The 14,787-nt window shown below is 57.8% G+C and overlaps 1 protein-coding gene across 4 annotated transcripts in view; it reads left to right on the top strand.

Annotated features, from left to right (window-relative positions):
- The window catches only part of PIK3C2B (phosphatidylinositol-4-phosphate 3-kinase catalytic subunit type 2 beta), a 65,589-nt gene that overhangs the window by 24,722 nt on the left and 26,080 nt on the right, over positions 1–14,787 (top strand). For all 4 annotated transcript variants that reach the window (XM_065938214.1, XM_065938213.1, XM_065938217.1 and 1 more), the window contains 11 exons: positions 78–198; positions 3,454–3,565; positions 3,716–3,795; positions 4,178–4,241; positions 5,627–5,773; positions 6,418–6,451; positions 7,250–7,445; positions 8,567–8,689; positions 12,011–12,178; positions 12,604–12,715; positions 13,875–14,017. In XM_065938214.1, the coding sequence (XP_065794286.1) occupies positions 78–198; positions 3,454–3,565; positions 3,716–3,795; positions 4,178–4,241; positions 5,627–5,773; positions 6,418–6,451; positions 7,250–7,445; positions 8,567–8,689; positions 12,011–12,178; positions 12,604–12,715; positions 13,875–14,017 (1,300 nt within the window). The remainder of the gene's footprint in view (positions 1–77; positions 199–3,453; positions 3,566–3,715; positions 3,796–4,177; positions 4,242–5,626; positions 5,774–6,417; positions 6,452–7,249; positions 7,446–8,566; positions 8,690–12,010; positions 12,179–12,603; positions 12,716–13,874; positions 14,018–14,787) is intronic.

Raw genomic sequence — 14,787 nt, 5'->3', positions numbered from 1 at the left:
GCTTGGGGGCTCGGGCTGGGCCTCGCCTGCCCCAGTGACCCCCTCCTTCCCCCCGCCCCACCTCACCCCCCTTTCAGGCTCCTCCACTGTAGACTTGCTCATCTACCAGACCCTGTGCTACACCCGTGATGAACTGAGGGACGTCGACGTGGGTGACTTCGTGCTGAAGCCCTGTGGGCTGGAGGAGTTCCTGCAGAAGTGAGCGAGCGGGTGGGGACAAGCGGGCAGGAGGTGGCACGTGCCTTCTGGGTCGCAGGGTCGTGAGAGGCCTTCTCAGGGGTGGCGCTGGGCTCAAGGCCTGGGCGCAGGCAGGACTCCTGCTTTCTGGGCATACTCTCAGCCACGTTGCGCTGTCCCCAGGAGCTCGGTCTTCCAGAGGGCTTGGCCGGCTTCCTGAGACAAATCTGCTGTGGAAAGAGCTTGGAACTGGGATTGGGCAAAGATCATATCTGCCTGCAGACTTCTGCACGTGGAGAGATGTGTGGGGGGGGTGGGGGGCTATGCTTCTCCTGCCCTAGATTACGTGCGGTGTCTTTACGACTGGGGGCAGGATGAGGACTGGGCAGAGTGCCCTAGGGGGCTGGGGGGTGGGAACCACAGTTGCTCTCCTCCCCCTTCTGCTGGCGAGCCCTTGCCTCGCTGGCATGTGGGGCTGGCTGTCCTCCCCACCAGAGGCGCACCTCTAGCGCCCGTCCGTTCGGTGCCCGCTGCAGCAAGCGGCCTCACTGGAAAGTCTGATGGGGACCAGTCTTCTTTCCACTGCGCCAGGCTCTGGGGGCTGGGCTGGCAGAGAGGGGGCTGCACCCCTTGGGTGGCATGGCTGTGTGGCGGGCTGCGGAATCAGCCAGAGGTCAGCGCATCAGGAAACAGAGAGATCTGCCCTCCCCCTCAAGCTTCAGCCGCCTGCTGCCCTCATCCCTGACCACCTGGTGCAGCCGATGCTGGGAATAGGGAGAAGAGGCTGCCTCTCAGGGCTGAGGGGTGCGCGGGGAACACCGCCACTTGCTCCTTCCCTTCCATGCAGGTTGAGAGGGAAGGATGCCTGATCTGTGGCTAGCGCCGTTCTTGGCTGGCGTCTTAGGGGTACTGTGGGCACTTCCTGGTCTCTGTGCCCTCAACAGGAAAGCAGAGAAAGGAAGAGGGCAGGGCCCTTCGTGGCACAACTCCAGGGAGCACAGCTCAACGTGTACTTACTCTCCCCCAGAAGAATAAAAGGGGCCCCAGACTCAGGGGCTCCTGGCAGAGAGGCCCTGCCACTGTTGGAAGAAGCGGTGGGCACCGTGGGCGCCTGAGCACAGCTGGTCGGGGTCTGGCTGCCTCTTACGGGTTGTGAGACTCTGACCCTCAGCTTCTTCTGTAAAATGCAGCAAGGGTTATGGATGAAAACGCCCCAATGAGCAATCCCTAAATATTCCCAGAGAAGGACCAGTCCAAAGAGAGGACCCAGGTCAGCTAGATACTGTCACTTCCTTTATGGCCCCTAGTCCTTCAGCCCCTGAGTCCAGAGGTGGTGGATAAGTGCTCAGGTTCTGACGTCTTGTCAAGACGCAGGGGGAGTGTCGCAGGCGAGGTGGAGCAGGATGGTTGGTCCTCGGGTCAAGCCTGTCTCCTTCTACCTTGAATGCAAGCAGAGGAAGGCCTTCCACAGAGAAAGTCAGGCGCGCTCCCCGGGGACTGTGTCCGTCACTCCTGGTCCAGGAGCCACCTCCTCCATCAGGGCTCGTCTCTTCCCTCTCGTGTAACAGAACAGCCCAGACCCCTGAGCACAGATAGCTGCCTTGAGTGGAGGTGGAAAGGCCCCTCCGGGGGTTCCAGAAGGCTGCTGGCTCCCAGGAGGCCCTGGGTTTCCTCTCCTGGCCTAGCAGAGGGGCTGACGCTGAGGGGGAGTGGCAGTCCAGGATGCAGGCTGCCCTGATAAGAACCTTGAGACCTTCCCAGGGGAGGCCCGGGTTTCCTGCCACCTCCCCCACCTCCACCACCTCTTCCTTCCTCCCGGTCACTCCCGCCAGCCCCATGCCCCGCCCAGCTGCTCCCACCCCCAGGTTTCTGCTGCCACCCAGTTCAGAGGCTTGGCCCCTCTGGATGTGGAAAACCCACTTAGGTCCTAGTGGCCTGGCCTGGCCATGGGCCTGGGCATTTCTGTCAGCTTCTGCACAGAGCCCTCTGCGTTGCTCTCCTTTCCATTTCTGGCCTAGACTCCCAGCTCTGCTGAGGAAGGAAGTCCCTTTCCGGCTTCTGTTCCCCAGCTGCTGGGACCTGGCCCAGGCCTGCTGAGCTGGCCTGCAGGGGGGACTCAGTCTGCCCTTCTCCCGGGCTTCCTTTCTGACCAAGGTTTGACTTGGGGCTGGGTCACCGGGGGACCCCCTAGTGCGCCTTCTCTGGAACCTGGGTTGGGGAGGGGCACAGAGGTCTCGTGTGTTGTCCTCTGAGCAGGGGAATGGCATGCAGGTAGTCTGTAGAGATTATATTTTTATTCCCAGTCACATGACCCACAGAGGGAGGTGAGAAGCAGAGCTTTGATTAGTTGGGGATAATTCCACTTAAAATTTTGGTGGGTTTGCTTGGTTGGCCTTGGCACCCCAGATGGTAATAGTGAGGGGTGTGAGATGTAAGACCACAGTGTGGGGTGACTTGAGACCACCTGTGCTTAGGCTGGCTTCTAATGTGTCCTATATACCAAAGTTGGGCTTCCCTGGTGGCTTAGTTGGTATTGAGTCTGCCTGCAATACAGGAGACCCAGGTTCGATCCCTGGGTAGGGAAGATCCCCTAGAGAAGGGAAAGGCAACCCACTCTAGTATTCTCGCCTGGAGAATCCCATGGACAGAGGAGCCTGGCGGGCTACAGTCCACGGGGTTGCAGAGTCGGACACGACTGAGCAACTAACACACATATATACCAGAGCCAAGAGGAAAAGTGAAGTCGCTCGGTCGTGTCCAACTCTTTACAACCCCATGGACTGTAGCCCACCACACTCCTCCATCCAAGGGATTTTCCAGGCAAGAATACTGCAGTGGGTTGCCATTTCTTTCTCCAGGAGCTCTTCCTGACTCAGGGATTGAACCCGGGTCTCCCACATGGTAGGCAGATGCTTTACCGTCTGAGCCACCAGGGAGGATGGAGTTTAAACACTGCCCCTGAGAAATCCCTGTTCCCCACTCTCTCCAGAAATTCCCACCCCTAGAGGTGAACCAGTGATAATGGGAATAAACACCTAGGACAGTTAGTGTTTGCACAGACCAGGGGTTAACTGTATTAGGTACTTTTCTTTAGACAGACGTATTTCTTTCCCTGAGCCCTACCGTGACACTTCCCAAGCCAAGGCAGCGGGCACAACACAGGTATGCTGCCCCCACCTTCCTCGTTTCTCTTGCCCCTAGGCTAAGGTGTGCACTTCCCTTAAAGTTCCACTGAGTCTCTAGGATGCTAACGGCCTTGTCCCCCTGTCCCTCCAGCAAGCACGCCCTGGGCAGCCACGAGTATATTCAGTACTGTCGCAAGTTTGACGTCGACATCCGGCTGCAGCTGATGGAGCAGAAGGCCGTGCGCAGTGACCTGGCCCGCACGGTTCGTGTGTGCTGGGGAGGTGGAGGGCTGCACGGGATGGGGAGGCGGCGGGCAGACGGCGACACGGAACACGCTGCGTGGGCCTGGGGCAGGAGCGCTGGGCTGCGGTAAAGGCAGCGCCCTTCTCTGAACAGGGTGCTTCTCACACAGGCGAATGATGACCAGAGCCCCTCCTCCTTGAACTACCTCGTCCACCTGCAAGAGAGGCCAGTCAAGCAGACCATCAGCAGGTGAGAGCGGCTGTCGTCCTGGATGTGGGCCAAGCAGAGACCGCCAGGGGGCCCTAGCAGGCACCCCGCTTGCCTTTCTGCTGGGGCCGGGCTTCTTGCAGGTGTCAAGGGTGGGGGTCCAGAGCCTCACAGGAGAAGATCCCCACTCCAGGGTGTGTGACGTACCTTCCCTTAGTACTTGACCACGTTCTCCAAGTAAGAGGGGGCCCACAGAAGGGACTTCTGGCCTTCAGTCTTCATGGGACAGACGGGAAGAGCAGAAACCCCCTTAAACCAGAGCCTGATTCCTGAGCTGAGGAGGAGGAGGGAGAAAATGGGTCTTCCAGAACACTGGGTCTGTCCTGACTTCTCCTATGACATTTCCCTGTCCCCAACTCCCCAGGCAGGCCCTCAGTCTTCTGTTCGACACTTATCACAATGAGGTGGATGCCTTCCTGTTGGCTGACGTGAGTACAAATTCTGGAGCTGGCCCCAAACTTCTTTCTTCCTCTCCCCCAGTCCTCCTGGGATTAGCAAGCACTAAAGCGATCCGGAGCGGACCCTGAAATCTATTAGCAGAGCACTTTTCATTCCTCTAGCACATGGGCACACCAAGACTGCAGGCTGTCTGGCGGCTGGCAGGTGTGTTCAGGAGGGTTCTGCTCCTCTGTGGGAGCAGGTCAGGAGTCACTCCTAGATCCTCTCTCTGGAGTAGGGCATCTCCAAAGCTAAGAGACATAGAGTTGCTGCCCCGCTGCAAAACTTGAATGTCCTGTGAGCAAGGCCAGGAACCTCCGATGTGCTGAGTCACAGGTGGTAAACCATCCGGAGGTGGAAGGTCCCCAAGGTAGGGAAGGGCCAGGATTCTCCCCACTCGGATTCACACGGAGTTTTAAACCTGAAAACCATGGGAATAAACATGTGCCCCACATGCTGTGAAGTTGAAGAAAATCGGATAGTGGTCTTCATAAACAATCCCTGTCTCATTGATACTGTTTAAATGGTGGTCATCCTTTTGGGGGAGCTAGATATAGCTTTGTATCTAGCTCACCCCTCCACTGACTGCCAGACTCCCTGCTCTAGCAGCCTCTGCTTAGATCTTTACTGTGATGAGAGATGAGTTCTCTGAATGCCTTTTTTGTACTAGTCTGGCCCAATGTTAGTGGCCGCTGTGGGTGGAGAAGCATAAGAATTGTGTCAGGCTTCCGGGAGCCTGTGTTCCTGCCAGAAAAATGAAATATTAACATAAAGCTATTAGACAGAACAGGTTGGTACTGGGTAATCAAGGGCTTTTGGAGAGTGATGTAGAGGGGGACTGCTAGGTAAGGCTTTGGGAAGGAAGTGAGAATTTAGCTAGTCTGTGATCTGCATTTACTTAGGTAGTCAGGGCAGGGAAGGTGAAGGGATTCCAGATTAGAAAACCGTTGGAGCCATGGTGCAGAGGGCATGGCATGGCTGTGGGACTGACATGAGACCCCCGGGACAGCCTCGACATGACTGGGAGACATAAAGCTGCATGTGCAAATTCACCCTCAGTGCATTTGGCCCCCTTGCTCTTCATTCTCTGTGGATTGATTTTATTAAAACTGCCCGTCACCCGGTGAGACCCCGCATGTGTTTGTGTAGTATAAACAGACTAACAGACAGAGGGAGGCTGGAGATAAGACGAGGTTCGGTGACGATGGCTGAAAGCACTGGGGAACGTGGGCACGGCTCCTTTAATTCATCAGGAGCTGTGTGGTATTCACTGACACTGGGTGTTTGAAAATAAAGCATGGGTCCCACTGGTTACCCTCCCAGCCCGCTCCCCTTCAGCACTGGCCTGCCGGCCTCACTGTGCTGCCTCCCGCAGGGGGACTTCCCACTGAAGGCCGACAGGGTGGTCCAGTCCGTCAAGGCCATCTGCAACGCCCTAGCCGCCGTGGAAACCCCTGAGATCACCAGCGCTCTCAACCAGCTGCCCCCCTGCCCTTCCCGAATGAAGCCTAAAATCCAGAAGGTAACGGGGCACAGAGTGCTAGCGTGGGGGAGGAGGGGAGTAGCCCCCGGAACCAGGTGGCGGGGTGTTTGCTGACTGAAGGGCTCTTCCCTCCACCTGCACCTTTCACGTCTGAACACTCAGTCACAAAGTTCCTGGGAAATGGAGGCCAAGCATGTCGTCGTGTCCCTGAGCCTGAGTGCGGCCGGGGCCTGCCGCCAGGACTGAGGCCAGGAGCATAGGCCAAGGCTGCTCAGTCCCTGAGGCACCGCCTGGCGATTCGCACACTCCCTGGGGGCAAGACCAGAACCTCCTCCCCGAGCCAGGGACTCGCCGCTCCACGGCGGGGGCTGCATGCTGTGCAGACAGGGCCAGCCGCACGGCAGGCGATGCGATCTAAACGCAAGTGGCCCGAGGGCTACACAGGCTTGTTTGGGTGGACGCGATGGCTGTATCCTGGCTCGTTTGGGTGGACGCGAGGACTGTATCCTTGCTCTGGATCACTGTCACACGAATCTGGTATAGACTATTATTCTATCCTCCCTGGGGAACCTCTGCTCCTTGAATTTCGGTCCAGTCTGGTCCAGATGAGGGCGGCTGTGAAAAGCTGTGACGGAAAGGACTGTGGCCCTGAAGCTCCCCTTCCCCTCCTTTCTCCCCAACAGGATCCCACCGTCTTGGCCGTGAGGGAAAACCGAGGTAAGGGGGTTGCTCTCTTGCAGGTGAAACCGCAGGCTCTGCCCAGATTCCTTTTTCTCCCCAGCTCCCTTGATTTATGGGTCCAGGTCTGCCTGTGTGTGTGTGTCTTTTCCTATATGAGGCGTGGGCACAGCTGGAGAGCACATTTCTTTCCACAGAATGTTTTTGCATTATTTTTCCTAGTTATTCCTATGGTGTCCCTGGGAGATGAGATGAGTTGGTTTAAGTGCGAGGGTGGGCGTAGTGCCCCGCCTTCCAAATGGGAAAATTTTTACTTACGTAGGTTGTAGGCTCATAAGCCCTGTGTTTCCTACTTAGCAGGGGCCTGGGGAGACAGTCATAAAGAATTTTTCCCTAGGATTCCCTCTTAAGTCTTTCAAGCAGAATGTTGCCCATATCCTAGAAATATGTTGCTCATATCTCTAGGATTCTTGGTCAGCGATTCCCAGTCTTTCAGATTTTGTGGACCAAAAAATATTATTTTGGTGACCAACATACAATTGTCGGTCTTATTTTGCTAAGCAGTGACTTCCAAGTAACTGATAACTCTTATTCCTACTATTTCCTAAAAGAAAGGACATTTAACACAAAATAGGTAGCAGTACATATGGACAAGGACGGTGTTTAAAACTGAGCATCTTTCATTTTATGAGCAGCATATGCCCTGCTCCTGCTTTCCCCCATTTCAGCACAGACGGTGACTGGCGGCTGGGGACCGCGGTCCCAGGCAGTGCCTTGTCCACACGACGGGGCTCATGGACCCTCAGGGCTCTTCCTCCTGCCCTCTTCCTTAAACAGAGAAGGTTGTGGAAGCTCTGACGGCTGCCATCTTGGACCTGGTGGAGCTATATTGCAACACGTTCAACGCAGACTTCCAGACCGCGGCGCCTGGGAGCCGCAAGCACGCTGTGGTGCAGGAGGCCTGCCACCTCTCCGGGCCGCTGGCCTTCACGGTCTATGCTACCCACCGCATCCCGATCGTCTGGGCTACCAGGTGAGCGCGGGCTGCCGGCCCGGGACTAGGGAGCGAGCCGAGGGTCGCTTCAGATGCCTTTCTGTCTGCATGGGACTCCACGGCCCTAAATGCAGGATCTGTGGCAGAGTGGTGCCCCACGTGCCCACTGAGGGACACAGAAGAGGGACACGCAGCGGGGGAGGGGCAGCGGCGGCCGGGGCTGGCATTCCCCTCTGTGCTGGCTGCAGAGGCATCCCTGCCCCTCCCACCCAAGGCCGGCGGGGGACACGCTGGCGGCGACAGATGGCGGCTTCCCAGGCTGAGTGCACCCTCCCGCCGCCGTGACCGCGCTCCCCTGGCTCCCCTGCGCGCACAGTGGGCGGGGCAGGGGCGAGGCAGACCCTTTGTCTGGAGTCCCCCGGCCCGCGGGGGCAGGCGGGGGGGGGGGGCACATTAGCGTGGTCCTCAGGCCCTCCTGGCCCCGGCCCGTTGGCCTGAGGGGATCAGGCCTGTGCCCCCCCCCCCCCCCCAACCTCGCCCTCCTCCCGGACCCCCGCCCCCTTCCCCGCTCTCTTTGTTCCCTGCTTAATGTATTCCTCTGGGCGACTGGCGGAGAACAAAGGGAGACTCTGGGAGCCCGGGCCTTCGCTGCCCTCCTCTGTCAGGCACCTGTCTGCCCTCCTCTGTCAGGCACCTGTCGGCGCAGGGACCCCCCTGTGTCGGCATTCACATCCGCATCTGTCGCGCTCTCCTCCCATACCTACCCCCTCCCCACGCAGGCGCACCGGCGCAGATGTGCACGCGGGCCTGTGGCTGGCGCTGGCCCTGGGCAGGGGCTGCGGGCTGCGTCCAGTAAGGGGGCAGAGACCGGGGCTCCCGGGGCTGGCGCTGGCCCTGGGCAGGGGCTGCGGGCTGCGTCCAGTAAGGGGGCAGAGACCAGGGCTCCGCATGCAGCCTCGGAGCGGGCAGGGGCACCCAGGCTGAGCTGCTTTTCCCAGAGCCCGCGTCTCCAGATCCCACCTGGCTGTTCTGCCCCTTGGCTGCATGTTCCAGTCCCGTAGACCGAGAGGAGTGATAGCGGGGGAAATGGAGCTTAGCGTGGTTTGGTGCCGAGATACCGTCTAGGAGCCAGGGTCCTGACTTGCCTCTTTCCCTTGTAGCTATGAAGAGTTCTACCTCTCCTGCTCCCTCAGCCATGGCGGCAAGGAGCTGTGCAGCCCCCTGCAGACCCGACGGGTCCACTTCTCCAAGTACCTCTTCCACCTCGTCATCTGGGACCAGCAGTAAGCCCTCCCGCCGGCCTCCCCAAGGCTCCAGGGCCCATGGCAGACCCTCTCAGCCTCTGAAGACCCAGGTTAAACCGGGCTTTCTCACTGACTAACCAGGAGGGCCTTTCAAACTCTTGAGTCTCCACTTCCCGACCTCTTAAATGAGGACGGGTGTAATTTCTGCCTTTAAAGTGGCTGAGTCTCCAATGAGAAGTGACCATGAAAGCGTGTTGTAAACCATGAAGGACCATATAGACATTAGTCTTAATAATAATTCATCATTTTCATCTTGTCTCCCTTGAAAGGTTTAACTAGTCTGATAGTCTCATCTTCTCCCTTGTTCCTAAATTTCCTGTAGAAGAGGGAGACAGGACCATGTGCTTTCTCCCTTACATATCAAGGGGGAAAGGCTGCCTGTGGGGAAGAAGGATGGGCTTGGAGCCGTAGGAGTGAAGCTCTGTTTCTAGTTCTGACTGTAGTCCTAGATTCTCTGAGGCCTCAGTTTCTCAGACTGTGAAGTGGGGACATTTGTTCAACTCAGAGGCATTTGTGGCACTGAAGTGAGGTAGGTTACAGACATAAAATGAAACCACAAGCACAGGGTAGTAACACCGTGGTATTAACAGTAGTTTGCTGTCAGGAAGGTAGGCATCAGCCAAGCAGAACAGGAAGGAAGTGGAGGTGAGGGCGCCTTGATGGTGACACTGCGGAACTCTGTGCGCCTTCCGTGTTTCCTGTGCTGTGCTCCATCCACTCGGAGTTTGGTGCCTCCCCCCAGCTTCACTTTCCCAGACTGACTTATCTCTGAGTCCTTATGTACAAAGCAGAAGATTTAAGAGATTGAGGAGGGTCCTCGGTGAGGCCCCGGGGTGTTGAAATAGGTGAATGGAGAGCCTGGAGATCTGGGAGAGGTGGGCCGTGTTACAGGTGGCGGCTGGGGGACGAGGAGTACAGATGCAGCCTCTGTCTCCTGTTGTCACACTTTTACGGTTCTGAGAGCAATAAAGGTGTGAATACAGTTCTCTAACTAAGCAACTGCCAGGGCAGGAGAGGCTCTTGGAGGCGAGAGTGGCTGCATTAAAAGGTTCCTGAATTCCATCATCCCCTTGGGACTCAGTTAGCACTGCCGCTAAGAGAGGCGTGTGTTACGGTGCTCTGGCCCAGGCAGGCCCCACAGTTAGCCGTTTCCCGTGCGGTGTCAGAGGGAGGGAAGCAGCCCAGCATGTCCTGCCCTGGGCTGCGTGCCCTGTGGCCTCAGACCCGTGGGGCTGGTGTCCTTCCTAGAGCCTCATGGAAGGGGTCGTCTCAGCGCTGCCTCTGCAGGTCCCCCTCGGGCACCTTCCTGATCAAGACCAAGGCGCGTGGGAGGGCGTGCTACAGTGTGGGGTTCAGAGCACAGGCTTGGGGTCCACCATCCTCTCCTCCCTGCAGGTGCCACCTTGAGCAGGTCATTTAGTCCAAAATGGATGGCGATACGGCCTACCCTATAGGGTCGTTTGAGAGCAGACGAGACATTGCAAGTAAAGTGCTTGGCACGATACCTAGTGCATGATAAATGTTTTCTTCTTTATCATCTTTGTCGTGTTTTGAGCTGGGGGAGCTCTCTCAGTTCCGGTTTCTCTGTTCCAAGTGACTGACACGGTGACTGACACATGAAGATGTTTGTGCGTGAAAGGACTAAATGTGTAGCTCGTTCCAGTGCAGCAACCACAGTGTCACACAGGAAAAAAGCACAGTATACACACGTCACACACGTGAAGCTCTGTTCCCCTTTTCACTGATAAAGAAACTGAGGCACAGAGGTGTGAATAGCTGGCCCAGGTTGGGAGAGGCAGAACCAGGACCGGAAGGGCACATTCCTGAACCCCTGCCGGCAGGAACTGGCGCTGTGCCGTGCTGTTAAGGGATGGGTTGCAGAAGGGAGGAGGCCCAAGGCTGCAGCTCACCTACTGGTTGTCCTGACTGACCCAGGTGAAGGTCCACGGGGAGATTTCAGAATACCGGATATACCCAAGGGGCGAGGAGAAGGGGGCCTTGGCTAGGGCCAGACTTTCTGGTTTCGGTTCAGAAAGTGTCCGCACTCCGCTTTTCCCCTGGGTGCCCAGCTGGAAGCCGGGCACCCAGGTTCAGGACTAGCTCCATCTCCTCTCTGCTGTGGGGCCAGCCGGTCCTCTCTGCCACCGTAGTGTGGGGATCAGCTAACTCTCAAAATAGGCCCAGTAGCCTGGCTCTGCCCCTGGCCGGGCCTGGCATGTGAGCTGGCTCCTGGAGGGGTCCTAATTATAGCTGTGGGCCCCCGGGGTAGGGCCGGGGCAGGGCCCTGCCAGTCTCTGGCAGGGAGGCAGGAGTGCTCCGCTTAGGTGGAGGTTCCCCCAGGAGTGAGGGGTGTGGTGGGGGGAGCTGCTGATCATGAAGCTGCTCACCGCAGGGGTGGCAGCCCTGCCTCTGTGCCCTCGGGCCTAGAAGCTGCTGGGCCCGGGGCTGGCCAGAAGGGTGTGACCGTATGGACTTTGGCCCTGAGACTGCTTCCCCGAAAGGTAATGCGGGTCCTCCCTCTTCCCACAGCTTCCCTCCCCTTCCCCCTCACCCCACCCCAGGGCCTTATCCTGAACTTGGAGGGCGCGGCTGGGTGTGGTGTGACTCAGATTGGGAGCAGGCGGAGACCATCTGGGCTGAGGCCCCACGGGGGCTTCTGAGTCTGACTTCTTGGGATCCTGCCAGTTTGCTTTTTCACTACCCGGAGGCGGGGAGGAACCCCTTCTTTTTGTCCCTTTGGTTTTCAAAATGTTGGGGATGAGAACAAACTATTTGTGTCTGGTGGGTTAGGAGAAGAGGGGGTTAGGGGAGGACAGACAGGTTCCGGCAGGGCTGTCCGGGTTGGGGGGGGTGCCATCAGCGGGAGGAAGAGATCCTGCTGCTGCTTCCTGGTGGTAGGGATTGTTCCGTGGAAAAGGACTGTCAGCAAGCAGGTTCTTGGGGACCCTCTGCAGAAATCCTGAAACTCGGGAAGGAGTGCAGCAGACAGTTTGGGTCATGTTGTTACCTGAACTCTGGGTGACTCTGGCTAAGTGAATTCTGTCTGGTCACACTGAGTAGCCTCAGAGTCAGAGGATGTTTGCCTGACTCTCCCCAGGGCCTGCAGAGACTCCAGACTGTGATCCCGAGGGCCTTGAGGGAAGTTTTACCTGCAGTCTGGGGTCTGTCCTAGTTTTGCAGGAAGGCTTCCCCAGGGAGCATATGGGAGGCAGCGCCCTCAGCCTCAGCCTGACATCCTGGCTGCCTGGCCTGGAGGCCACAGGGGTGGCACTGGCTGATCTGGTTTCCTGTCCTCCCTAGGATCTGCTTCCCTGTGCAGGTGAACCGGCTGCCTCGGGAGACCCTGCTGTGTGCCACTCTCTACGCTCTGCCCGTGCCCCCGCCTGGGAGCTCCTCGGAGGCCAACAAACAGCGGCGGGTGCCCGAAGCCCTGGGCTGGGTCACTGCTCCGCTCTTCAACTTCAGGCAGTATGTGGGCCCAGGGCACCAGCGTGGCCTTGTGGGGAGGAGGGCCTGGGCAGAGGTGTGACTAGGCAGCTACTGGGCAGGACCTGTGGCCCAGAACTGGTGGGAAGGGGCATGGAAATGCGTGCTCAGGTAATGCCATCTGGTCTTGTCATTGGAAGGACCTCAGAGGTCCTCCATTCTTGCTCTCTAGCTCATGAAGGCATCCATCCCAGGTGTGGTGAGCTTAGAAAGGCTTCCTGGAGGGAGTGGGGTTTTTTTAGGGCTTGAAAGAAGGAAAAGGTGGTAATCTGGGGGGAGAATGAAAGAGAAGAGTTGGGCAGTGGATTCAAGCAGAAAAGGCAGATTTTTGGATGGGGAAGCAAGAGGAAAACCATGTCCTTAGCCACTGGGTTTGTTGGCTCATCCCCCCCTTCCATCCCCCTTAGAGTCCTGACCTGTGGCCGGAAGCTTCTGGGCTTATGGCCAGCAACACAGGAAAGCCCCAGTGCCCGCTGGAGTGCGCCCAATTTCCACCAGCCAGACAGTGTGATCCTGCAGGTGAGGGCCCAGCCTGCCCCTTCCCCGCAGGGCCCCCCTGGAGGCGGCGCCAAAGCTCCCTGGATGTCTGGGCTGGGGCGGCAGGAGAGCATGCGGGGCTGGGGTGTGGGGTGGTGGGGCTGGGGTGTGGGGTGGTGTGACTGCGGCTGCCAGGTGCATGAGGCTGGAGCAGAGCGGGAGGGCCGTCTCTGTGGAGTCCTGGAGGTCACCTGATCTCAAGGAGCCCGAGGCGGGATTTGAGGCCCTTGCCAGGCGGGGCTCAGCTCCTCAGAGCCCTTTATGATGAAGGGGCTAATATTAGTAGTCTGAGCCATCCCCTCCTGGGGCCTGTGGGGAAGCCCTCGCACAGCCACTCAGTGTTCTAGTGGGGGGACCCATTCTCTGGACCAGGGAGGAGTTGGTCAGGTCCAGGGTCTTGTTACCACTCTATGGCTCCCTTGTGGTCGTGAGATGCTTTGGTATGGAGTATGGAATATCAAACTGGATACAGAAAACGAAAAAAAAAAAAAGAGAGACAAAATGGATATAGAGTAAAAGCTCCCAGAGGCAGGCATTTTTACTCTGTATCCAGGGCTTAATGCTTGGCATATATTAGATGTAAATAAGCATTGTCAGTAAGCATTTCTTGAATGAAAGAATGTGGACCTCCCTTTGAGGACAGTCTCCCTGAGCTCTGACATCCCTTATAGGAGGATGAACATGGCAGAATAGAGCAAGGGGACGCAGCATTGCGGGCCTCAGAGTTGACAGGGCCCTCGCCCCGCATGTGGCCCCACTTTCCATCAGGCGGTACCCTCCAAGACTGAAGGCTCCCCAGCCTCAGCGTGGAGGCTCCAGTGGCTCAGCCTCATCACGCATCTGTTCAAATCTCTGGCCTGGGACCAGTCCCCTCACCTAGAGGCATCTCAGCCCAACCTCTTCCTCACTTGACCATTTTTCTTTCTGTCCCTCTGTTTCTGTCTCATTTTTTTTGCTGGAGGTTATAGCTGGAAGGGACTGTAGTGGTCACTAGGTCCAGCAAGGTTATTTTACAAAGACTCTGAGGGGGAGGGAGGGAGGCAGGAATGCTGGCAGGTAGGAGGGATTTGGAGCCCCAGGTCCGTGGCAGCCCCACCCAGTTGCGGTTCTCTCTCCTCACTTTCCTGATGTCATCTCGAAGATTGACTTTCCCACCTCGGCCTTTGACATCAAGTTCACCAGCCCTGCTGGAGACAAGTTCAGCCCCCGCTATGAGTTTGGCAGCCTCCGGGAGGAAGACCAACATGTGCTTAAAAACATCATGCAGAAGGAGTCCCTGCACTGGTGAGGCCCTTGCCAAGCGGGGCTCAGCTCTTCAGAGCCCTTTATGATGAAGGGGCTAATATTAGTAGTCTGAGCCGTCCTCTCTTGGGGCCATTGAATTTGAATTTCCATTGAATTTCTCAGGTTCCAGCTGACCTCCCAGCAGGTCCCTGTCCTCCTGCTCTGGGAGGCGAGGTGGGCTGGGGTGGGCATTGATTGCCACCTAGGCGGGAAGCCATGGAGAGGGGGCCCCGCAGCCCCTAGGGTTTTCAAAAGCCAGCCTTAGGAGAGTGGAGAGCTCAGAGTGAGGATGTTAGGTCTGGGAATGCCCCTCCCCACAATGGGCACTTGAGCCAGGATCAGCTGGACAGGAGCAGCAGAGCTTTGCCCACTGCAGATGAGCTGTCCGCTGTTTGCTGCCCATGGGGCTGCTGGGCTCCATGCTTCCCACCGTGCCCCCACCTGCTGCCCCCGCCACACCCACAACTTTGGTGTTTCTCTGGCCCTGTCACTTTCCAAAAACATCCGCTGTCAAGGCAAGCTGGCAGCTCTCGGGGGTCTGTGAGCCCAAGCTGACCTCACCCTTGGGGCCACTTCTCTCAGCGGGTTTGGAGGAGCTGGCGGGGTCTGGGCACTCCCTGGGCTGTCCTCTTGTGTCCTTCTCTGGCTCTGGCATGCCATTGTCTGTGGCAGCTGAGGAAATGAGAGAGCTGGGGCTTCTCTTGCTGGCTCCTGTCCCATGGGGCACACCCCCCCATCTCCACCCCCCCCCCCCCCGCCGCTGACCCCTT

This window comes from Muntiacus reevesi, chromosome 5 (genome assembly GCF_963930625.1).
Source record: "Muntiacus reevesi chromosome 5, mMunRee1.1, whole genome shotgun sequence".
In the NCBI taxonomy this organism is placed as follows: domain Eukaryota; kingdom Metazoa; phylum Chordata; class Mammalia; order Artiodactyla; family Cervidae; genus Muntiacus; species Muntiacus reevesi.
Note: the sequence above shows the minus strand (reverse complement) of the source record. Positions and strands in the feature narration are given on the sequence as shown.